This window comes from Zea mays, chromosome 2 (genome assembly GCF_902167145.1).
Source record: "Zea mays cultivar B73 chromosome 2, Zm-B73-REFERENCE-NAM-5.0, whole genome shotgun sequence".
NCBI lineage: Eukaryota > Viridiplantae > Streptophyta > Magnoliopsida > Poales > Poaceae > Zea > Zea mays.
In genome coordinates, this window is record NC_050097.1 from 108,654,460 (window position 1) to 108,678,974 (window position 24,515).

Consider the following 24,515-nt stretch of genomic DNA (forward strand, 5'->3'; position numbering starts at 1 on the left):
CAAGCAATTGAATTCCTAGAATTAAATTGTAGATGTTGTTTGGATACTTTGCACACGGAATTTGAATTTGAATACAAACAAGGATCTCTTGACTTTGCAGCTGCTAAAAAATGAGCATGAACAATTTACAACTATCAGAAACTATTAAGCTCACAAATAACAGTTCCACAAAGGCAAGTCACACATAACAGTTTCACAAAGTCATCGAGTTCGCACATAAAAGTTCTACAAAGACATCAAATCTTCACATAGCAGTTTCATAAAGCCACCAAGTTCACACACAACAGTTTCACATAGCCATCAAGTTCGCACACAAAAGTTTCACAAAGACAAGTTCACACAATCAGTTCAACACAGAGATCTAAGTTCACATATAAGTTGTTTCACTTCCTTAGCTGCATCATAAGCCACCTCTTCCTCCTTTCCATTGGGAGTGCCATCATCGACTCAAACTTGCGTGCATTAGAGGTGAGGATGTCATAAAGCTCAAGTTCTGTGTCTTCATCAAGTCCCTCAACCTCTTGTAATGTGGCGAGAACTTCGGCGGAAGAGGGTAGCTTTGGACCATCATCTTTCAATGCAGATACATGTCAAACTTATCACACCATATAGAGTTAAATGAATCATCTGATCTTTGTCTTTTTAAACTACTCGAGGAAGATACAGAATATGGAGCATCCTTGCCTCCGATATCATTCTCTTTTCCCATTTCCTTTGAACTTTCAGCTGCTGTTTTAGCACCCTCTCCATTTGCTTGGTCTTTATTGTACACTAGGCTAATACAACAACTCTCTTTCGCTTCTTTCTCTTCCTTTTAATTTCCTCCTCGTTAGTATATTGAGTTGATATCTAGAACACGTAATTTATATGCAATTAGACATGCTAGTTGAAAGGAAAATGCTCTACTCAAGAATAAAAACACTACTAGTAGGAGCACAAGGTGGAATAGGAGAAGTACCGATGTAGCCATGGAGATTGAAGGGTTTGTTGGAGGTAGCTAGATGAAACTTGAGGCGGCAAATCCCAAAACAACGAGCTGTTTTAACACTCCTGCAAATGAATCTATGGCAAATGGATTATATAATCTAGGCAGATTATATAATTGGCTAGAGATCAACTGATTAAGGCGCTGCAAGGTTAAATAAATTCACCATAGCATAAAGGCGGTTCTTTAACCATCAGACAAAACATGGTAATACAATGACAAATAACACAAGAAAAAAATAAACAAGAGCTTCCTAGCTTGCAGAGCCCTATACCCCCGAGGCGTCGTTAGCCACCATTTCTTCCACCGCTCAGAATCCAAGTTTGGTGCGACGCCAGTGCCTGCGCTTGGCCCGTTGAAGGCTGTGCAACTCGCCAGGGCCAGGGGAGGTAAAATGACTAAAAGAAGTAGCAAAAACTAAAAGAAGCAACAAGAAAAAACAATGTGATGCGGCTAATCATGCGATGCGGCTAATCATGAAATATATAATAAATAGATAATGAAATAGATAATAATTATGAAGCAAGAAGCAGCAAGCAAGCTAGAAACAGAAGCTCATCAGCGCCCAAGCAAGATCTGGAGCCACCGTCGACCACAAATGAGACCGATGTCTTGAGCATGGCCTCCTGAGCGGTGGGCAAAGCAACCCAGACCCTCGAGGCAGTCCATTCTGCAAAGCCATTCCCAACAAAGACGCAAGGGGCCCAAGCCGCCTCTATTGAGCGGTGCACACACCTTGCTCAAGGGATGGGGCAATGGCTGCCCCGGAAGAAACGCACGGCGGCGACGAACCGGTGGGTGATCCTCAAGGAGTACGTGGAGGGATACCCTCGCGAGGAGCACATGGAGCTGCTCCGGGGCGCCGAGGTGTCCCTCCGCCTGACAGGCACCGAGCTGGCCGGGTCCGCAGCGGGCTACGAGCAGTCGTGGTGCTACGACCCCTACATCACGGGCTACGAGCGGTCGCAGAGGGAGACGAACCTCGTCGTCATCGATGCCGTCGTCGGCCAGAACAGTCCCGCTGCCGCCGCCGCCGTGGTGCTCGAGGCACGAGCAGTGAAACCTAGCTAACTTTCTAAACCTTTCCGACGGGTGAGGGTCTGAAACGTGCATAGGCTAAAATTTCAGGGATAGGAAATGGGCTGAAATGGTGAATTGAATTCTATGGACAGCCAAACGGGCCGAGAAATGGAAACTGATTCAATTCAGACCAATTCCTGTAAACCAAACGGGCTGTAAAAGAAAAGTCTAGAAATATATGTTTTGTCAAAGAAACAATTATTACTGAGATCCTTTCTTTATTAACTTTTTTATTTAAGGAAACATTGTTTTAGGATGAATAGTTTCAAAGGTAAGATAATTCCGATGAAAAATATATTTTAACCTAAAAATCTTGGGATAATTTTACTAGTCTTCCAAAATAAGACTTTGGGTGTTACACTAATGTCTTGCAACCTAATTCTAACAGCGTTGTTGGGAAGGCTAGCTAGCTACAATGATGGTAATGACCGGATGATCCACCTCCCTCACCCTTGGCATGTTTTCTACTCATTCGTCCTCTTTCTTTCTCTACAGACAGACTGATGTGGTATTCGGTTGAATCTGTGTGGTTGTCTGCCCACTAAGGGCTTCTTCGGTTAGAAGTGGATTGGAGAGGATTGAATCCATTGCTAGTCAAAATTAATAAAAAAGGATTTAGTTCCTCTCAACCCTCTTCGATCACTATGCAACAGAATAAGGACATCTATGACAGAATTTGTCGAAATCTGATGGTGAACAGTCTCTTCTTGATGATTAGTTTGGTTGTCGTGTTGGCCTTTACCTATATGCAAATATTAAATTGGTCAATCACAGTGGTGGCGATGAAAGGGAAATGGACCCAACATTTCCTATAATCGATTTTGGTGTTTGACGACCATCACAAACCATATGAACTAACTAGTTTGTCTAAGTGGATGTTTTTATCAGGTGCATAAAGTTCACATAAACATACAAAGAAAATGACCTTTGGGGATTCTACACGGTTGGAGCAAAATAGAATTGGTGCAGCCTGTGGCGCACCAGACACTATCCGGTGCCTAGGCTAGAGCCCTCCGTGAACTAGCAACTCTCAGGTTTTCTCAGCACTCGTCCACTAAAATTCAACGAACTGTCCGATGCACCACCGGACTGTCCAGTGAGACAATAGAGCAACAGTCAACTTCGCCCAACGGTGGACTGTGCTGACTGCGGCGTAGTCTATAGCGTAGAAGTTAGAAGTCAGTCTGCAACGATAGGATACACCGGACTGTCCGGTGCAGCAAGAGGACAAACGACTTCAACGGTTAATCGCTCCAAACCCCAACGGTCGGCTGACGTGGCACTCACCGGACAGTGAACAATGGAGTGTCCGGTGTGCCCATCGACAGCAACGGCTGGAATAGTGGTTGGGGCTATAAATACCCCTCCAAGCTCCAAAATCAAGTCAAGTGATCAAAGTGCTTAGTGACTTGAGAGAGGGCGATTTGTGTTTCTTTTGTTGCTCTTGTTGCTTGGTTGCTTTCTTCTTCTTATTCTAAACTTCTCAAGTGTTTTGTAAAGCAAGCGAGAGACACCTAATTGTGTGGTGATCCTTGCGGTGTCTTAGTGACCCGTGTGATTAAGAAGAAACACTTGACTGGTCTTAGTGGCCGATTGAGAGAGAGAAATGGTTGGAATAGACCCGGCCTTTGTGGCCTTCTCAACGGGGAGTAGGTTCTTTGGAACCGAACCTCGGGAAACAAATTGTGGTGTTCACTTGTGTTGATCTTCACATCTAATTTGTTTCTCCCCTCTCCCCTCTCTCTAAAGTTCTCTTGCTCACAACCTTTTGAGTTGGCTCCCAAAGTTATCCGTATTGATTGAGTAACTCATAGCAAAAGGAATTATCTTCCGCACTCCGAATTCACTATAATTTATTTGTAACTCTAACCCCCTCTAGGCGACTTTCAGGCGGCATGACTGGTCTATCTGTATCTTGCGGTTGTCCTTGTTATGTTATATTCGCTATTGGGCCTAAAATAGATGTGTGAAATATTGTTTCAACGTTGTATATAGATAGAGTTTGAAATAAAAATGTTAGAATAGGTCCTTTCGTGAGGATAGCTTTACAAGTGCAATCTAATGACCAATCACACATGACATGGCTAGCAATAGGCGCTCGAGGCCTCGGTGTATACCACGATGGTGGGATATGGGATGCTCCTTGTCATCTTCGAGCTTTGGTTTCTATGTCTGCAGGGTTTGGCGATGGCATGGTATTGGGCATGCTTGACTCTTTGGCAGTTTGGCCTTTGTTGTGGTGGGTTGGTGTGTGCTGGTGCAAACCATGTTGATCTTTGTGCCAGTCTCAACGGTGATTACGTTTTTATATAGATGCAAGGCGGGTTGCTCGTAAATATGTGCTTAATTTCATAGACGGGTAACCTATAAAATTAGCCTTATTTATTATTTTCCGGACAACCCATCTTGTGTCTCTCATCATTGTTCTTTACGGAGGTGACATCGTTGGATCCGATATTCCTATACCCCACCACCAGGTCTCCAGGTGAAAACTCTGCCTTGTTCTAGGCAAGTGGTTGTGTCCTTGTTAAAGGCATTGCTTTGGAGGACTATCGTGTGGTAGAGCTATTTATCTGGATACTGTAATTGTCAAATCTAGAGTCTTGGCTTTTGGTATCCAACATATTCTCACTAGCACTGCCTACTTAATGCTGGTTCGGTTAGAAGTGGATTGCAAGCGATTGGAGGGGATTAAAACTCTTCCTAGTCAAAATTAAATAGAAAGAGATTTAATATCCCTCAATGCACTCTGATCCCTATACAACCGAACAAGGCCTTAAGTGGAAACGAGGATGCTTATAGAGATGGTTGCCCTGTTTGGTGATTAGAAGAACTTCAAGAAATAGGCAGGACTGTTTCCTTTGTCCTATGATTGAAGTATACCTCACACGTTGCCTTCAGAATCACTGGTTATCTTAACACACACAAACACGAGTAGACTACTGATATGAATTTCTTGAATGTCGAGATAGAATTATAATACTCTATCCATTTTAAAATAGTAGACGTTTTAGCACTTGGTTTTAATATCTATATTCAAATCCATGATGATGAATCCAGACACATATTAAACACATGCATCGAAGTATTGTATGAATCTACTAATTAACTAAAACAAATTTTAATTTGGGAGAGATGGTGTAGAGTTTAGGATTATAAGATATATAGATATAGAGTTTAGAATAATAATAATTTGTCGGATGCAATTTGAAGATCTCAAATTTCTCTCTTATTTAGACATTTTAAAATCCAGTCACATTGTAAAACTATCCATATTCACGACCAGATAAAAGCTCTCGATTTCAAAGAGTGAAGCCTTAGTTCTCTGGAGACCATGAGACATCTTTAGCCTCTATGTTGTTCTAGTATTTCACTTCTGTACACATGCATCTGTCATTTCCATGTTCCTTTGTGCGGCATAACTCATCACTTTCTATAATACCTCCGAACAGTTATTTGTCCCGGCGGGGTTCCTTAGACATCGAGATATTGCCGTCACAGCAGCTTCGATTGAGGCGTCCTCTCCCTGATCCATGTTCAAGATAAGCAACGACACCATCAATAAATACTGACAAATTCCATCCATACATGTAAAAACTAGTACAAATAGAGAATAATTTTAAAAAACATTGTTTTGAGCAGCCCACCTTTTTAGGACTTTATACTCTCTCTATTTTAATTTATAGGTGTTAGAATAGCCGTTTAGGGTTTGGGATTTACCCCGTGTAATTACTCTCTCACCATGTGTAATGGGTCAGACCTAGCTAACTCAGTCTATTAATACAATACCCAACCCTTTGTTAGGGTTAGGTTTTCTCACATTGTATAGAGCTAGGTTACAATTCTAATTTCTCCCTCCCTCCCTCCCAGCCACCAGCCTGCTCTCCCCTACACGTTGCCGGCCTTCTTCCCCTCTATTCACCGCCGCCGGCACCTCATAGCCGGTCGCCGCCTCCGTCCGCTACCATCGCCGCCCTACAGGCTGCCGCGGACACGGCCATAGCCGCCGCCACGAGTGCAAGCGCGGACTTCCCCCTCACGCCAGGCGTCGTCGCGGCACGGCAGCGCGCCCACCACCTTCGCGTCCAATGTCGTTGTCACGGCTCGCGCCGCAGCTAAGACCCACGCGGAGCTCGACCTCGCTGCCCCACACCCAGCGCCTCCGCCCCTGTGATTGGCCCCCACACGCCCAACGCGACTGCCAACGCAGCGGTCGCCGCCACCGCGGCCAGCTCGCGTGCTGTCGGCCTCCTCCCTTCCGGGCTCAGTCTCCTGGGATACCCGACGTGCACGGGTGCTCCTGCCACCGCCGTGGGAGCGGGCCCTATCTCACCGGCACGATTCTCCCGGCACCCACCCCTAGCTTCCCCACCACGCGCTCGCTCGTCGCCGATGGCACCTAGGCTTCCCCGGCTCCCTCCACCGTCTCTGCGCTGGTCACCGCCATTGCCACCATCTAGACCGCCATGGCTGCCTCGCAGGAGCGCGAGCGCGTCGCGTCCCTCGTTCTGGAGCAAGAGCGTGCCATTGGCGCTGCCCTGACTGCCCAGATGACCACCGACAACGCCTCATCCTCGGCCATCCTCCGGTCGCCCTTGAGGTTCCTCAGGTCACTCCTGAGGCCGCCCCGCCCCTGGACTCGACGTCGACCACATCGCCGCTCTCCACGCTCAGGCCACCGGAATACACAACATATGGTCCCTCATGTCTGTTGTGTTGGACCCGACGTCCACCCACTACCCTCGTTGGAGGGGTTAGGTCCTTCTCACGCTTCGGTGGTACGCTCTCGCCGACCACGACCTCGTCGCCCTGTCGTCTCCAGTCTGGTACCTGATGGACAGTGTGGTCCTCTCGTGGCTCCACGGCACCATCACCATTGAGCTACAGGACATCATCCGCGACCAGGCGGACACTGCTCGACAGGTGTGGCTCGCTCTCAAGGACAATTCCTCGGGAACCAGGTGGCTCGAGCACTCCACCTCGACACCCAGTTTCACCAGTTCTCTCGGGGGGGCTCTCCGTGGGGAGTACTGCCGTCACATGAAGGGCATGGCAAACTCTCTTCGCGACCTCGGCGAGTCGGTCGCTGACCGTACCTTGGTGTTGAACCTACTGCGTGGCCTCAGCCCCCGCTACGCCACCTGAAGGCCTTCCACGCCTTACATGTCGTGCGAACGAGCTTCTCCTCGAGGAGCTCACTATAGCACCCTGAGTTTGGGGTATAAAATTTCTCTTCTAATATCTACCAAATTCAGGTGTTACCTCTTTTCTCCTCTCTATAGATTTCTTTTCTCTTCCTTTTAATAGAGTTTGTTTATTTATTTAGGAGAAGTATTTTTACTTTAGTAGATTAAACCCTAGGGGATACATGAATTGTTGCATCATGTTGAGCCTAGAATTTGGTCTTTGTTTGACACATATGGTTTAATTATTCAAATTTGAATTTGTGGTTTGCTTGGATTTGCATTCAAAAAAAGAGAAAATAAAAAGGAAAAAGAATTAGAATTTCAAAATAAAAGAAAAAGCAAAAGAAGCCCAAACCCCCTCCCATCCGATCCCTTTCAGCCCAGTCGGCATAGCTTCACGCGTTCGCGCGCCCGCCTCCTCTCTCCCTCTGGCCGGTGGGGACGGTCTGTCGATGCCACTACCTTCTCGCGCGCCCCTACTCTCTACGCCGCGGGCCCGCCCCGTCAGCATCGTTGCCTGCTCCCCCCTTTCCTCTAACCTCTCGCCCACACGCCCTGCCGTGGACGCGCCCACATCGCACGTCTCCTGGCCACCTCCCCACGCGCCTGACCCCCCCCTTTTGAAGTCGCGCCCCCACTCACTCCCCTCTCCTCCCTCACTCGCACACCCGCGGAGCTCCCGCCCTCGCCTCGCGCCATGCACACACCAGAGGAGACCATCGTCGTCTGTTGTGGTCTCACGCTCGTTCAGCGGTCGTCGTCGAGTCCTTGTTGTATCTGTTGCCTCAATGAGTTTTGCCTCAACAGACCTCCCTTCAATTCGCCCCCTCCCCCTCTATTTCTCTCTGTCCGCGCTCACCGAACCTCCCTCCGCGCAGCCGTAGCACCGCCGCCGTCGACCCGAGCCCTCGTCGTGCCTCTGCAGCCATTCAAGGGTCCCGGAGTCTTCCCTCGAGGTAACCAACCTCCCCCGCCCACTTGTTCCCCTTTCCCTGCTCTCTATTGTGCGTGATTGATCGCCGGAGTGAGGCAGCGCCACCGCTGAGCCACCTCGTTGTGGACCACCACCCTCTAGTGCCTATGCGCCGGTGTCGTGCCCTCCTCCGTGGTCGCCACTCTCCTCGACCTCCCTAAGCCCTTCCCGGTGCCCTGAGTCCTTCAACGCGCCTGCGCCATCGTCTCCGGCGGACCTCCACCGTGGGAACAAGTGGCGCCGCCGTTGGCAGCCAAAGACACCGGCCTGAGCTGGCCGTCAAATCCCAGGCGTCCGTCTCGAATCGGATGGCTATGATTTAAATAGATCGAGCCCAATCCCAATCGCCTGATCGCAATCCAACCGTCCCAATTTCCCCTATCCTCGTGCCCCTGCCGCTGGGCCCGGCTAGTCAGTCCCGCTAGCCCTAGGCCGCTGACTGCCCTGGCCCTCCTGTGAGTGCGCGCTCGCGCGCGCCCGCTCGCATATCTGATCTCGGCTATTGGTATGCGATCAGACGGCCGAGAATGCCCAATACCCCTTTGTCAAGGGCGTACGTGCCCAAGGACGCCAGACCTCGACTATGATGCCCGTAGTCCCAGCCTGTGATAGCTGGCGAGGTTATGCCCCTCGTCGTTCTTTGTTGGTTGGGGTGTACCACCCTGATCGGCGGCTTGAGAGAGAGAGAGGTAGGGACTAGATGGAGTTAATCTTTGCTTATCTTATTGTCTCGGTACAGATATAAATAGCCCACCGGCTAACCAATCACTCCTAAGATTAAGGAGATAATAAGGGAAGCTAATAACCAATCACTCCTACGATTAAGGGGATAACAAGGGAAGCTAATAAAAGGGAAACTAATCTTTATCCTTTCTAATTTAGCCACTATCTGTGGCTTGTTCCTGCATGCACCCAGCGCGCTCCGCGGCGCCACGGATGTCCCGAGCCCGTCGGCGCATGTTGTACGTGAGGCCATACATGACATCTCTCTCCGCCTCAAGAGGCAGCTCGTCCTCGAGCTGGAACACCGAAAACTTGGCCACGAAGGAGTCGACGTCTTCCCATGTAGTTGATGGTGGGGACTAGTCCTTCCACTGGATGAGCACTTGGCGTATGTCGCGGGCGACTCGGGTCTTGACGACGCGTTCAGGTTCTGGGGTGACCGTGCCATGCATGGTGCAGGGCCGACATAGGAGGTGTTGTCGCAGGTGGAGTGCCATGGAACTTCTTGAGAACGCCCACGTGGAAGACGTCGTGAATGCGAGCATGGGCGGGCAGCTCTAGGCGGACAGCGACGGTGTTGATGATCTCCGTCACCCGGTATGGCCCGTAGTACCGGGGCTTCAATTTGCCGATGATATCGGTGGCCAGCGACGATGGGGAACGGTGGCAAAGTCGGAGCAACACCCATTCACCCACCTGATAGATGATGTCGCGGTGCGCCTTATCATAGTGCTTCTTCTGTACCGCCTGGGCCTGCTCCAGGCGATGTCGAACGTCAGCCAGGAACTCCTCCCGCTCTTCCATCGTGCGTGCAACAGCTGCCACGCGTGTTTCCCCCGGCTCATAGGAGCGGATGGAAGGAGGGTCACGGTCGTAGATGACCCTAAATGGCATGTCGCGGAGGGAACTCTGGTAGGCGATGTTGAAGACGTACTCCGCCCACAGAAGCCACTGCAGCCACTGGCAGGGTGGATCATCGGTGAGGCACCTCAGGTACATGACGATGACGCGGCTGGCCGACTCGAGTTGACCATCAGACTGCGGGTGGAAGGCCGACGTCATGTGGAGTTTGGTGCCCATCAGCCGCATGAGCTCTCGCCAAAATTTGGAGGTGAACACGGCGTCACGGTCAGACACCATGGACTGCGGGACGCCATGCAAGCGAACGATCTCGACGAAGAAAGCCTAGGTCACTGACTCCGCCGAATAAGGATGCGCGAGCAGAATAAAGTGGTAGTACTTACTGAATCTGTCCACCACCGTCAAGATGACAGACTTGGCATGGACCTGAGGCAGGGCTTCAATGAAGTCGAGTGCTACATCCGTCCAGACACCCTGGGGCACCGGTAGAGGAAGGAGGCCCGCAGGATGAAGGTGCTCAGATTAATGACGCTGGCACGTCGCGCACGCCCGCACGTAGTCCTGAACGACCTGCTTCATATTAGGAAAATGAAAGTCACGACGAAGTCGGTGCATCGTGCGCTGGACACCCTTGTGCCCCTCCTCGTGGATGGTCGCCAACAGCTCCTGGAGCAGTGCCGAGGTTGGTGGCACATATAGGCGACCTACGTAGTGGATCATGTTGTCGATGACGGCCCACGGCGCCCGGCGGATACCAGCCAGGACCTTGTCCCGGATGGCAATGAGGGCGAGATCGGTGAGTTGTGCCTGACAGAGGCGATCAAGGACGTCGAAACGCGGTGCGGAGAGAACCAGAATGGTCCCGTCTTCCGGGGAGTCGCGACAGGACAGCGCGTCCGCCACCACATTGGACGACCCGGACTTGTATTCGACGGTGAAATCAAAGCCCAAGAGCTTGCCCACCCAGTGGTGCTATGGGATCGTCGCAAGCCTTTGGTCCAGCAGGTACTTGAGGCTGTAGTGGTCCGTTTTGACGACGAACCGACGGCCCCATAGGTACGACCTCCAGTGTCGGACCGCGTGGACGAGGTCGATGAGCTCCCGCTCGTATGTCGCTAGTGCCCGATGTCGCGGGGCGAAAGCCCAGCTGAAGAAGGCAATGGGGTGGCTCTCTTGATCAACACTGCACCGAAGCCATGGGAGGAGGCGTCGCACTCCACCACGAAGAGCTTGGAGAAGTCTGGCATGGATAGGACAGGGGCCGAAGTGACTGCCTCCTTGAGCGTCGCAAATGTCGTAGTAGCGGCCTCATTCCAGGAGAACTCGTCCTTCTTTAACAAGGCGGTCAGTGGGGCAGCCACGACGTCGTAGTTGTGGACGAACTTCCTGTAGTAGCCTGCTAGGCCAAGAAAGCCCCGCACCGCGCGGGCCGAGCGAGGAGCTGGCCACCGCGGATGGCTTGGATCTTGGCGGGATCCATGGCGACACCTGCCGCTGAACTGACGTGGCCGAGGTAGGCGACCGAGGCCGCGCCAGGAACAGCTGGTGACAACGGAGCTCCTCCAGGACGGCGCGGATGCGGCGAAGGTGATCGGCCCAGCTTGGACTGTAGATCAAAATATCATCCAAGAACACAAGTACAAAACGACAGAGGTATGGGCGAAGCACATCATCATCAATGCATGGAACGTTGCCGGAGCGTTGCATAGCCCAAATGGCATAACCAGGAACTCGTACAGCCTGTCGTGTGTACGAAACGTCGTCTTGTGTACGTCTTGTGGCCGCATCCGGACCTGATGGTAGCCCGAGCGCGGGTCCAACTTGGTGAACAACTTGGCGCCGTGCAGTTCGTCGAGGAGCTCGTCCACCACCGGAACGGGGAACGCGTCCTTGACGGTGAGGGCGTTCAGCGCCCAGTAGTCGACGCAGAATCACCAAGACCCATCCGGTTTCTTGACGAGGAGGATGGGTGAGGAGAACGTCGAGTCGCTGCGACGTACGATGCCCTGGTCCATCGTGGACAAGCACTGTTGTTCGAGTTCGTCCTTGTGCGTCGTCGAGTACCGGTACGAGCGAATAGCCACCGGCAACGAGCCGGGCTTGAGAACAATGCGATGGTCGCGGGCGCGCTAAGGAGGCAGCCCACCTGGCTCGGCGAAGGCATCCTCAAAGGTACTGAGCAGGGCGTCAAGGAGTGGCTCCTTGGTCGGCTGGATGGTAAGGACCGGTGCAGGGAGCCCCGTGGACACGCACAGCCCTAGGCCCGCAGTGTCGCTGGCCCCTGTCCAGCAGATGGTCCGACCGTCGCGCTGGAACTGCATGGTGCGCGCGAAGGCGTCCCAAACGATGGGCCCCAGCGTGCCGAGCCACTGGGCCCCAAGGACGAGGTCAAAGCCCGCCAGCGGCATGACGAAGAGGTCGACATGGAACGTCGTGCCGTGGATGGTGACCGGTGCGTCGCGGATGACCCCCGGACAGGTGATCTTTTCGCTGTTGGCCACTGTCGCGGTGAGCCGTGGACAGGGCTGGATGGGCAGCCCAGAGCGGTGGGTTGGGCGCTCGCCGATGAAATTGTGTGTCGATCCCGTGTTGAGAAGGGCGACCACCGTTGTCGTGCCTAGGGACGCACGAACCTACATGGTGTCGTAGAGTGGCACCCCTGCCACGGCATGCAGGGAGAAAATTGGGGCCTCCAAGTTCGGCGCAGCGTCCCTGACGGTGTCGACGTCGATCTCCACGCCGTCGATGAAGAATAACCGACGGCAGTCGCAGTTGTGGCCGCGGGAGTATGGCTCGTTGTAATTGTAGCAGAGGCCGAGCCGCAGTCGTTCTGCTTACTCCTCAAGCGACAGGCACCTTATCGGGTTGCCCGTGATGCGGATCGGCGATGCAGGAAGCGCGGGCCGGGGCGCTGGTAGGACGGTTGCTGCTGGTGAAGGTGGTGCGAGCGGCGCTGGTGCCGGGACCGACAGTAGCGCCCGAGGCGCGGTTTTGGCCGGCGCCTATTGCAGTCGATCAAGCTCCATCAATTCGACTTGGCGGGCCAAGCTCATGGTCGCCGCCAGCGTCTCAGGATTATGAATCCGTACGGCGTGGCTCAGCGGCAGAAGGAGGCCACCAGTGAAGAGTTGAACCCGCTGAGCTTCATCGAGATGGCCAGCGCGCGCGATTAGGGCTTGGAAACGGTTGGAGTAATCCTCCAGCGAACCCGTGCGACGGCATTCCGCCAATTCGAATAAGGGCGCTAATCGAAGGGGTGGACCAAATCATAAATTGAGGAGTTTCTTGAAGCGCCCCCATGGAGGTGTGCCCTCATCTTCCATAAGTTGTATGTACCAAAGTTGGGCGACGTCTTCCAGGTTGTAAGACGCCATCCAAACGCGCTCCTCGGCCATGGTGCGCTGCTGCCGGAAGTACGGCTCACATTTGTTGATGAACAACATTGGATCGGTCTTGCCGTCATATCGAGGAAAGTCGAGCTTCTAGAACTTGGGGGGCCCATCAGAAAGCTGCAAAAATGGCGCACAGTTGCTTCGCCTATGAACCAGTGCCATGACTTGTCAAGGTATAGGAAAGAATTGACTTCCTAGTTCATTTTCATTGATTACACACTTCCTGCATGGTGACTCCCTCGCTATTGTCACAACCTGATGATGTATATTTTGCTTCAACGTATCTATAAGTCTCCTATTGGAAATTTTTAGTAGAGTTTACTGCAATGATACACAAGGTATAAATGGTCCCCATGACAAATTCAAGACTTCGTAAACTATGCTAGGATTCCAAGGCTAGTTTAGCATTTAAAACATATTTTGCATGAATTGGGAGTACAAAAGTGATGCAAGGAACAGAAACTGCAATACAATATGAATATATTATGATAACTAAGAGCATCTTCGGGAGTTCCCAAAACTAACTCCCAATCCAGAATTCTTGGCAAGATTGAAAAAACATACCTCCAACAACTTTCAACCCCAGTTCCTAATCCTTTGGCACTTGGGAAAACAAATCCTTCGGTGCGGAAAAATTTGTGCACTCCTGCAACGTATCCTCCTCGCGCCAGGTTTCCTTGGGTCTTTCTTCTCCCTCACATACACGCTCCAGTCGGGTGCCTTCGTCGACACGTTGTCGGCCCTTCTCGGCTACTCTGTCCTGCTCTACTTCCTCACCCAAGAATCGTCGTGGCGGCTGCTGATGTGCGGCAGGAAGCAGGATGCCATGGAGACACTACAGCAGATTGCCTCGCCCAATGGCAACAGCATCACGTCTAGCTTCTCCATGTTGCAGGAGGACGATGGGGCAAGGTCGCCAGGGACGTGTTCTCCACGATGCAGGCGATGTGGGAGCGGCCATGGGCTCTACGGAGGTTGGCGACGATCATGATGACCGGCTTCGGCGTCAGCATGGTTGTCGCGCTCACCATGCCAGCTAGTGCCTTCAGCCCCACGTGTGTCGTCATCCCAGAGGGCTCAGCGGCGCGAATGGGAGCTGAGTTCCTCTCCCTTCTCGACCACCATGCCCTTCTCAGCCTGAAGTTGAGCCCTCTGAAACGTTGGTGCTTCAGGCTAACTCGAGTGGGTACTAGGCGCATGACTCAAGGTGCTCTAACCATGTGTGCACAATAGTTGGAACAGCTCCTATACGTGGTTGTTCTTAGGAAAAAAGATGATGGTATTTATAAAAATATCACTGGTCGCTTGAAAAGTTTCATGTGGGTCTATTTCTTTGATATTCAGGAGTTACTCTTTGGAAATTGTTGGAGAAACCCTTTTTTATTGTTCCCAATTGTTTCTGGCAACTTGGAAAACTCAATGATTTGGACTAAATTTGGAAACTCTTGAAGATGTTCTAATAGGTCAAACAATAAAATGTTACCTTTTCTTTCCAGTAGAACATGTTCCCATACTTCCCTGAAACCTGACTCCAAAAGCTCCGAGGGACGTCTAAATCAACTAATGGACCAATGTTAAAATTTATTATGTTACCTACAAAATATTCACAAATTTAGTACATATGACCCACCAACAAATATCACATCGAATAATGTTATAGTATTTTTATAGTACACATAAGAATGGCATGATATTGGGTGCTAAAATACTATTTGGTGGCATAGTCAAATAGATGCACGCAGCTATAAATTCCTATTAATAACATCATTTGTAATTTTGAATGGATCGATAACATTGCTATGAAGCTGGAATATACACTGACAAAGCTTGACACAAATGGATCACTAACAGCAATAGGTCAATATGTTTCAAACTTACGTGGATCAGTTGCAAGGAATGGAATTATAGCTTTTCACTTCTTCAATTATGTCAAGAAAAAAATGTAAAATTGTGGCATGCTTCAGCTTACAAATTTGTCAAAATATTACGCATTCTGCGTACCTACAGCATTTCTTTTCACCAGTTCAATACAGAAAACTCTCCGTAATTGGATTCAGCAAACAGACCTTCTAATTAGTTTGTTCCATCAATTAAATTATTCAAATTCCATGTGTTTTTCCTTTTGGCTGATTAAAAGTGATATTCAAAACAAACAGTTGCAACATTTAGAAAAAAAAAAACTTTGCCATTATGCTGCAAGTATCTTACCAAAGGTTGGATCAGCAACAAAAACAATAGTACGCTCATCAACCTGCCAAAAATCTTTGATAGCCAATCCTGGAACAATATAGCCCAAATAGCAATGAAACAAATCCCAACAATAGGACATCGCATGCAGAGTCATGACAAGATAGGGATTTGCATCCTGCTAGTATTTAGTTCAGTCATGGACTAATGCTACAATCAAATGATTTCCCTTAGATGAAGGAAGGGCCGTATGAATTATTATAAAAAAGTACAAGAGAGATGTGTGGAAATTTAATTGAAATGATGTAGCATACTATATAGGAGAAAAGGCCATATCATAAACTAAACTGCAGGCCTGAAGGGAGTACAGCAATGCAGGATAGAGGATACTGTTAGAATACCCGTTTAGGGTTTGGGGTAATTACTGTCTTGCCCCTCTGTAATGGGCCTGGCCCAGTTTACTCAACTCTATTAATACACCACCCAACCCCTGTTAGGGTTATGGGTTCACTATTCTACATGGTATCAGATTAGGTTTAGGTCTTCCTTCCACTACAGCCGCCGGCCACTGCCCCCAGCCGCCGGCTACCCTCTCCAGCCGCCGGCCCCCTCAGCCGCCGGCCTTCCTCCTCTCCCCACCAGCCGCGGCTCCCTGCTCTGGCGCCGGTGCCGGGCGCGCCACCCGCCGAGCCGGCCGCCCTGCGCCCCTGCCTTGCCGCGCCGCCCGTGCGCCCAGGAGTCCGAGCAGCAGAGCTGCGCCCCTCTCCACGCGCGTCCCGTCTCCGACCGCCGCAGCAGTGCTGCGCCCCACCCCGCCCTTCTGGACGCCACCCCGACGCGTCCCCGCCCGGTCGCTGCCGCCTGGCCGACCGCCCCCCCCCCCCTCCGCTTCGCGCGCCCCTGCACGCGTGCTGCAACCGCGCCAGGAGGCTGCGCTGGCCGAGGGCCGCGCCAGCCTACCCGACCCGGCATCGCCGCACCTGGGTACCAGCCCCGCGCCGAGGCCATCCCGCGCCCGCGCCGTGCACCAGGGCGTGCCGTGCCGGGTGCGCCCTCGCCGTGCATCAGGGCGTGCCAAGCAGTGCCCGCACCTGGAGACGCCAGAAGCCGCGCGCCCCTGCGCCCGACGCCCCAGCCGACCGTGCTGCGCAGTCGACACTCCCAGCCACACCGCCCGACTTGTTCCTCGTGGCTGCGCGCGCCCTTCTGGACGGCCCTCCGCGCTCCTCGCGTCGTTGCGCTTCTCCTACCAGCGGTGTCCCCACCCACATCGATTCCATGGCGTCACCCCCGCCCGTCGCTCTCGTGACTGTGCGTGTCCTCCTCCACGACGGCCAGCTCATCCGGGGCATGTTCGTATCCTTCGATCCAGTCTGGAACCCTATTCTTCGGGACTGCGTCGAGGTCCACCCTCAGGCAGGCCGTCACGTGCCTAGACCGTTTGTCTTCCCACGTGCTGCGATCGCCTCCCTTGCGGTTGAGCCCGTGTCATCCCCCTCCCTTCCTACTGCCTTTGTCGGGGCACCCTCCTCTTTGGCCCTCTCCGCTCACACCGTACCTTCGCCACTTCCACCTCCCCGAACCACCACCGATTGGGTGGTTGACTCCGGAGCCTCCTTCCACACTACCCCCACCACCAATTCATTACTCCACTCCCATCCACCCCACCCCTCACATCCTACCTCCATCGTCGTCGGCAACGGTTCCACCCTCCCGGTCACCTCAGTAGGTACATCGGTTCTTCCAGGACCATTCTGTCTTAACGACATCCTTGTTGCTCCCGGACTGACTCATCCCCTCCTCTCGGTTCGTCGCTTCACTAGTGACAACCAGTGCTCTATGGAGTTCGACCCCTGGGGCCTCACCATACGCCACCTTCCCACACATGCTGTGCTCGCTCGCTGTGACAGCTCCGGCCCCCTCTATTCTCTTCACTTGCCCTCCACTCCCCACACCAGAGTAGCCTCATCTCCTACACTTACTACTACCACCACATCACATGCTCTTGCTACTACCACCATCACCTCTGCCATTTGGCACCGTCGCCTCGGGCACCCTGGACCTGACGTCATGTCCCAGCTTTCCGGCCACTCCGACATATCATATACTCGGGGCTCTTCTGAGCGCCTCTGTCATGCTTGTCAGCTCGGCCGTCACTCTCGTCTTCCTTTTTCCACTTCCACGTCCAGGGCTGCTCAGGCCTTTGATCTTGTCCACTGTGATCTCTGGACTTCTCCTGTCCTTAGCCTCTCCGGCTACAAATACTACCTGGTCATTCTGGATGACCACTCCCATTTCCTTTGGACTTTCCCCCTTCGGCTGAAGTCCGACACGTTTACCACCCTCACTCACTTCTTTGCCTGGGTTTCCACCCAGTTCCGGCGCCCGGTCCGTGCCCTGCAGTGCGACAATGGCCGCGAGTTCGACAACAACGCCTCCCGCTCTTTCTTCCTCACTCACGGCGTCCAGTTGCGTCTCTCGTGTCCCTACACCTCTGCTCAGAACGGCCGGGCCGAGCGTATGATTCGCACCACCACCAATATGATCTGCTGCCTTCTCTTTCAGGCGTCTCTCCCTGCCACCTACTGGGCAGAGGCCCTTCATACCGCCACGCATCTCCTCAACCGTCTTCCCTCGAAGGCGGTGAGCCACCCTACACCTCACTTCGCCCTGTACGGCACAGCCCCTTCCTACGACCACCTGCGCGTGTTCGGTTGTGCCTGCTATCCTAACATTTCTGCTACCGCCCCTAACAAACTTTCTCCTCGCTCCACTCGCTGCCTCTTCCTTGGCTACTCCCCTGACCACAAGGGGTATCGGTGCCTGGACCTCACCTCCCACCGCATCATCATCTCTCGTCACGTCGTCTTCGACGAAGATGTGTTTCCCCTTGCAGGCTCCACCCCACCCACCGATCTTGACTCCCTCCTCGAGTCCGACCCGGTCCCCCCCCCACCCCCGGCGCCCCGTCTTGCGCCGTTACCTGCTCCTCGTGCAGCCACGACGCCACAGCTCGCGCCCATTTCCGCGCCACGCGCGGCCCCGTCGACCCCGCCTGCGCCACGCGCGGACATGACGATCATGCCTGCGCCACGCGCGGCCCCGTCGACCCCGCCTGCGCCACGCGCGGCCCCGTCGACCCCGGCTCGCTTCGCCAACCCCGCGCTCGTCTACCACCGTCGCGGCCACGCCACTACCTCGGCGCCCCCTGACTCGGGCCCGTCGACGAGCGCGACCCGCTTCGCCGACCCCGCCGTCGCCTATCACCGCCGCGAGCCGGCCACGTCCGCCGCTCTCGACGTTCCAGCGGTCCGCTCCGAGCCGTCCGTATACCACCCGGTCGCCATCCACCGCGACCCCGGACACGTCCACCCGATGGTGACTCGACGCGCCGCTGGCGTCCTTCGCCCCGTCGACCGGCTGATCCTGGCAGCCGATACTTCTAGCACTCCACCCGACGCTTCCCTGGTGCCCTCCTCCGTTCGCACTGCCCTCGCCGACCCACATTGGCGTCGTGCTATGGAGGAGGAGTACGCGGCCCTCCTGGCCAACCACACCTGGGACCTGGTGCCGTGTCCACCAGGCACCAACGTGGTCATCGGCAAGTGGCTATTTCGCCACAAGCTGACCTCGGATGGCTCCCTCGACCGCTACAAGGCCCGTTGGGTCCTTCGGGGCTTCACACAGCGCCCCGGAGTGGACTACGACGAGACCTTCAGCCCCGTCGTCAAGTTCGCCACTGTTCGCGCGGTCCTCTCCCTCGCCCTCTCCCGCGACTGGGCGATTCATCAGCTCGATGTCAAGAATGCCTTCCTCCATGGCACTCTGACGGAGACTGTCTACTGCAGCCAGCCCACCGGCTTCGTCGACGCTGATCGTCCGGATCTGGTCTGCCGGCTGAACCGGTCCCTGTACGGCCTCAAGCAGGCGCCACGGGCTTGGTACAGTCGCTTCGCCTCCTACCTGGCCTCCATCGGCTTCGTTGAGGCCAAGTCGGACACGTCCCTGTTCATCTACCGGCGCGGCGACGACACTGTCTACCTCCTGCTCTACGTCGACGACATTGTGCTCACGGCATCCACCACCGACCTTCTACACCGCACGATCGTCGCCCTTCAACGGGAGTTCGCGATGAAGGACCTGGGGCCCCTACACCACTTCCTCGGCATCACCGCCGAGCGCCGGCCTCAGGGTCTCTTCCTCCACCAGCGCCAGTACGCCATCGACATCCTGGAGCGGGCTGGCATGTCTGACTGCAAGCCCTGCTCCACGCCTGTCGACACTCAGGCGAAGCTCTCTGAGGACGACGGGCCTCCGGTCGCCAACGCGACGTCCTACCGGAGCCTGACCGGCGCGCTCCAGTACCTCACCTTCTCCAGGCCCGGCATCGCATATGCCGTCCAGCAGGTGTGCCTGCATATGCACACTCCGCGGGAGCCCCATCTCACCGCGCTCAAGCGGATTCTGCGCTACCTCCGCTGCTCCCTCGACTACGGCCTCCTTCTCCGACCATCCCCGACGTCGGAGCTCGTGGTCTACACCGACGCAGACTGGGCTGGCTGTCCCGACACGCGCCGGTCCACCTCCGGTTACGCCGTGTTCCTGGGCGCCAACCTCGTCTCTTGGGCGGCCAAGCGTCAGCCCGTCGTCTCTCGCTCCAGCGCTGAGGCCGAGTACCGTGTCGTGGCCAACGGCGTGGCAGAGGCCTCCTGGCTGCGCCAGCTCCTCCACGAGCTCCACAGTCCCCTCCAGCGCGCCACCCTCGTCTACTGCGACAACATCAGCGCGGTCTACCTCTCCACCAACCCCGTGCAACATCAGCGCACGAAGCATGTGGAGATCGACCTGTACTTCGTCCGCGAGCGTGTCGCTGCCGGTGACGTTCGGGTTCTCAGCGTCCCCACCACACTGCAGTTCGCCGACATCTTCACCAAGGGATTACCGTCGAGTGTATTTTTAGACTTTCGATCCAGTCTCAACATCTGTACAGGATAGAGTTGTGACTGCGGGGGGGTGTTAGAATACCCGTTATAGGTTCACTATTCTACAGATACCAACTTAGTAGATGTGATAAACCAAACTTGGAACTGTAAACTAAAGAGAGAGAAAATATAAAGGCCAAAGAAACAATCATGAATGGCATTATGTTGTAATCACTGGGACTTGAAAATGGTATTTGCAGAATGTTCTAGTGGAACTTGGTTTAGGAACACCAACCATCTACAAGCCTAGTAGCCTACCAATATCAAGTTTTTCAAAAAAAAAATATGTTATAGTTTTAACATTCTGTTGTAGTGTGATAACTACAAAACCATACTTCATGGTTAATCAAGACACCGTAAGAAGAGATTGACTATCCAAGTTAGAAAACTGTAACCAAGCATACCAAGATTTTAAGTAGCTTTTAATGAAAATAGTGATGAAACAATGGAAAGCAAGCCAAGGGCATACCATATATAGAGTAAAAAAAACTCACCAGGTGTATCAGGATAATTTTGTGCAAGAACTCGCAGTTTGTACCCTGTATCTTTCTCCAGGTCTTCTATCTCTTGGCGCAAACGGTTTTCCTAAGAACAAATAACCTCCTCTATGATTGATGTGTTGCTAACAAGAGACAGTGCATCTCAGGTAGAACAAAAAAAGCAATCAACGAAAGTATTCCTCTCCATACAAAATATAAGACCTAACATGAGAAATAAGACATTTCAGGAAAAATATATATCTGGCATGATGAACGGATCATAAATAGTGCCTCAATCAGAAAATTCATATCCTATATAAACCCCCCTTCTTCCTGGGAAAAACATGCAGGACAATAAGGATATTTAATCCTATAAGAATAAATAGTATTAGGATCTTCATCATTTATTGATTTTGATCAATAACACTTTCATGTTAAGTTTTCCATCAACTAGTTATCAATGTGGTTCATCTGGGCACAAAACTTCCCAAGTGCCTGCGAAGAAACAAGATACTGAGTGTAATGTAGCAGGCTGGACCTACCTGGCCTGACGAGAGAAAACCAGCAACATCGATGACGGTAGTAAATTCTTTAGGAAGCAATTCTGGTTTGTTTACCCCAGTTCTGGCATTGGCCAAACCAACAACTGCAAGTACCAGATGACAGATGTTAACTGACACTTAATGGAGAACACAAGGCAAGTTTACCCCAAAAAAATTATGGTTCGTTTTTAGTAGACACGCCAGTAAGAAAAGAGAAAAACAACAGATTAATGGGTTCATAAAAAATGGCACCAACAGTACAACACTGCGCCGGCAGCATATGGAGTCAAATATAAAGCTGGAACTCCATCAAGGCAGCTATTTCAACTTGAAGTTTAATCTCACAAATATTTAGGTACTCCATTACTCTCCTTCACCATCCACTTGCTACCATACAGCTATGCAATGCCCCAGTAAATATAATTAAAACTCAGCTCTTTCATGTTTCTGCATTTTATTTCAAGAGCCCCTTCTCTCTATTCCTATCCCAAACTTTTCCACAGTTTCATATTCCTAAACTAGGAGGCATAGGAAGGTAGAACGAAAGTATATATGGGTGAAGAAGCGACGGCATGTTCTCGACACAAATAACATTATCTACAGCCATTCGGAACCAATGCCCTTCCGCCTCCTTCATAAAGGAATGTTCCTCGAAAGTCGAAACATTGTAAATCTAAGTGCCGAAGTAAAGACCGAGCAAGCTTACGGCAGGTGAAGGAGACGGCGAGGGCGACCACGCCGGAGACCGCGGCCTTCCATGGCACAGCGCCGGCGAGCTTCCCAGCCCAAAAGGCAGCAGCCTCCCTAGCAGCGGTGAGGGGGTCCGGGGTCCGGCCGGCGCGGCAGTGGACGCGAGGGAGGGGAAGGGCTCTTGGCCGTGGGCGGCGAACGGATAATGGCGACGAGGTTGGTGGTGGCCTTCTGGAGAGACTTTGTGGAAGAAGACGAACGGATGGGAGAAGAGCTATCGCCATGCTTTTCCCCCCACTTTACTTTGTTTTGATTTCCTTTTTCTTGCGATGGGAGATGGGAAGGCAGGGGTGGGACAGGTTTATTCTTTTTGCTTTACTAGTTAAATGCCCGTTGCCACGGTTTCCATTTATACTCATCTTGTTGTCTAGGTGGTGCAAATATAGATTTGGAACCAATAATAATGTTTGAATCCTTCGTTTGTGCATAATTTATTTTTTACTATTTAAATGTGGGGAGCTGGTTGATGCACGACGCCCGTGAAAACGGTGGAAACTGGATGTCTCTTGTACATGAATCACCAACAAGCTACGGAATGCGGACACACAACAAAATTTTGATCATGCAAAGTCATCATAAAGATAATGCAGACAAGCATCAATATTTCTAAAACAAATCAATTTTGCCATTAGATAGAAGGATTGAGATGCAAGAACCATCAAATTCTAGAGTTTTTTGTTCACTTGCAAATGCAATCCATGGTGTCTCACATATACGATGACTTTAGAATGCTCATAGCTAACCAGGCCACGTACGTTGTTTGTATCTTCCCTACTCGTGCCACCTGATGTTTTTGGGCAGCCAAATTAGTCGTGGGTTGCTGCTATTGCTGAATATGGCTGACAACATCCTGAACAATGTTGATTGAGGTTTGGCACCACTGGATCTAGAAGTTGGGCCACAGGCTTCTTTGCAGTTCACACCATCGTCATCCCACCATGAATTTGTTAATAGTTGACAGATGGTGTTGTTGTGTTAGACCTTAGTGTGCCAATAAAATTTTTAAAATAAACAGTAGTGCCAGGGATCTAGGAATACCAGAAGAGCCTTCTTACAAATTTGGTAGGCATGACAGAACCTCCTCACACATCGTTGATGTTTGCTTGCAGCGGCATAGAAGCGATCAGTGTTACCCACAGCAATCTACGACCACATAAACAATAAGGACTAAATACCATGAACGCCTTGCTTGACACCCCCTTGATGGCATTAGACCATTGCTGGTTGTTGCAGTCACCAAAACTGCCAGTAGCCTACATTGCTGAAAAACATAAAATTTCAATAGATACAAATAAATCATATCAATAAGTGTATTAGTACTATGGTAAGAAAAAAGTCAACTTCTCCTTTAGTAGTTGTAATCAATAATATACCTCATGCACATTCAAATTTTCTCCTCTTAGTTAATTCCAGCCTGCAAGGTTGGAGTATAGCCAATCATTCACTATGATGTCAAACACAATGTTTAGCTTATGAAACATTAGCAATCACACATCTGAAGAATATGGTGATGTAAACAAAAAGAAAGAGATATTCCATTTTATGCTATTCTCAACATTAGGACACGTATCACGGGCAGAAACAAAAACTCACAATTTAACTCATGAAATAGACTGGATAAGTTCAGCAAATAGTTTTTTAAGGACAAGTATTCGTTTTAGTTCAAAATTCAACGAACACAAGACACCACTTCTCTCAGGTGTGTAGCTCTGCTAAACATTATAGTCAGTAACCAAGTATCTCCTTAGCTATTTATTTAATAATAAATCTGGCTTAAAGAATATCAGGTGATGAGTAGATATTACAACAAATCGATCAATGCCTCATGTACCTTATATATGCATTCTTTTTTTATAATATATCTTTCTTAAACCTCCTATGAAGAGATTGGCTGACATACTAACTTTATACAAAGGCTGCAACAGCCTTAGAGAAGGCCATCAGCTAGGATCATCGTCAAGTTATTAGGTAAGCAAGTGAGCCTCAGCAAAGAGGGTTTCTTAGGCGAGCTTGGCTTGCTGCTGGGACCAGTAGACCTAGGTCGCCAGGACCTAGTCGAGCAGCTCCTAAAGCACCGGCTCGCCAAATCGTTGTTGTAGCGAGATGCTCGCTCTGTGTACCGGATCGGGTTAGTTAATGTGCAAGAATGTGTCTCCTTTGTTTTTGGTGAACCATTCTAGTACTAAAACCCACAAGTGCCAAACTATTGGTTAAATTGGCCAAGTAATCTGACCCCACTAAAGATTTTGCATAAATCATAAGTATACAATCCAATGCAAAAAACTCCTTCCACAACAATTAAAAAGGTTCGGCAAAAGAAGGAAATCAAGAGGATCAATCAATAAGACAACAAGGAAACTAATTATCAGCTTTAA

At 51.4% G+C, this 24,515-nt stretch overlaps 1 protein-coding gene and 1 pseudogene across 2 annotated transcripts; both read right to left on the bottom strand.

Moving 5' to 3' along the window:
- Positions 1-243: 243 nt before the first annotated feature.
- Positions 244-2,082, bottom strand: LOC100274619 (uncharacterized; annotated as a pseudogene). Its single transcript, NR_156478.1, has 3 exons — positions 1,967-2,082; positions 959-1,050; positions 244-849 (listed from the first exon to the last, which is right to left on the bottom strand). The product of NR_156478.1 is annotated as an uncharacterized protein (transcript).
- Positions 2,083-5,215: 3,133 nt separating this feature from the next.
- Positions 5,216-22,429, bottom strand: LOC100283545 (uncharacterized). Its single transcript, NM_001156445.2, has 6 exons — positions 22,097-22,429; positions 21,391-21,494; positions 20,864-20,954; positions 15,409-15,477; positions 14,684-14,793; positions 5,216-5,591 (listed from the first exon to the last, which is right to left on the bottom strand). The coding sequence occupies exons 1-6, from the start codon at positions 22,362-22,364 to the stop codon at positions 5,499-5,501; spliced, it is 735 nt and encodes a 244-aa protein (NP_001149917.2). The 5' UTR covers positions 22,365-22,429; the 3' UTR covers positions 5,216-5,498.
- Between the last annotated feature and the right edge of the window lie 2,086 nt (positions 22,430-24,515).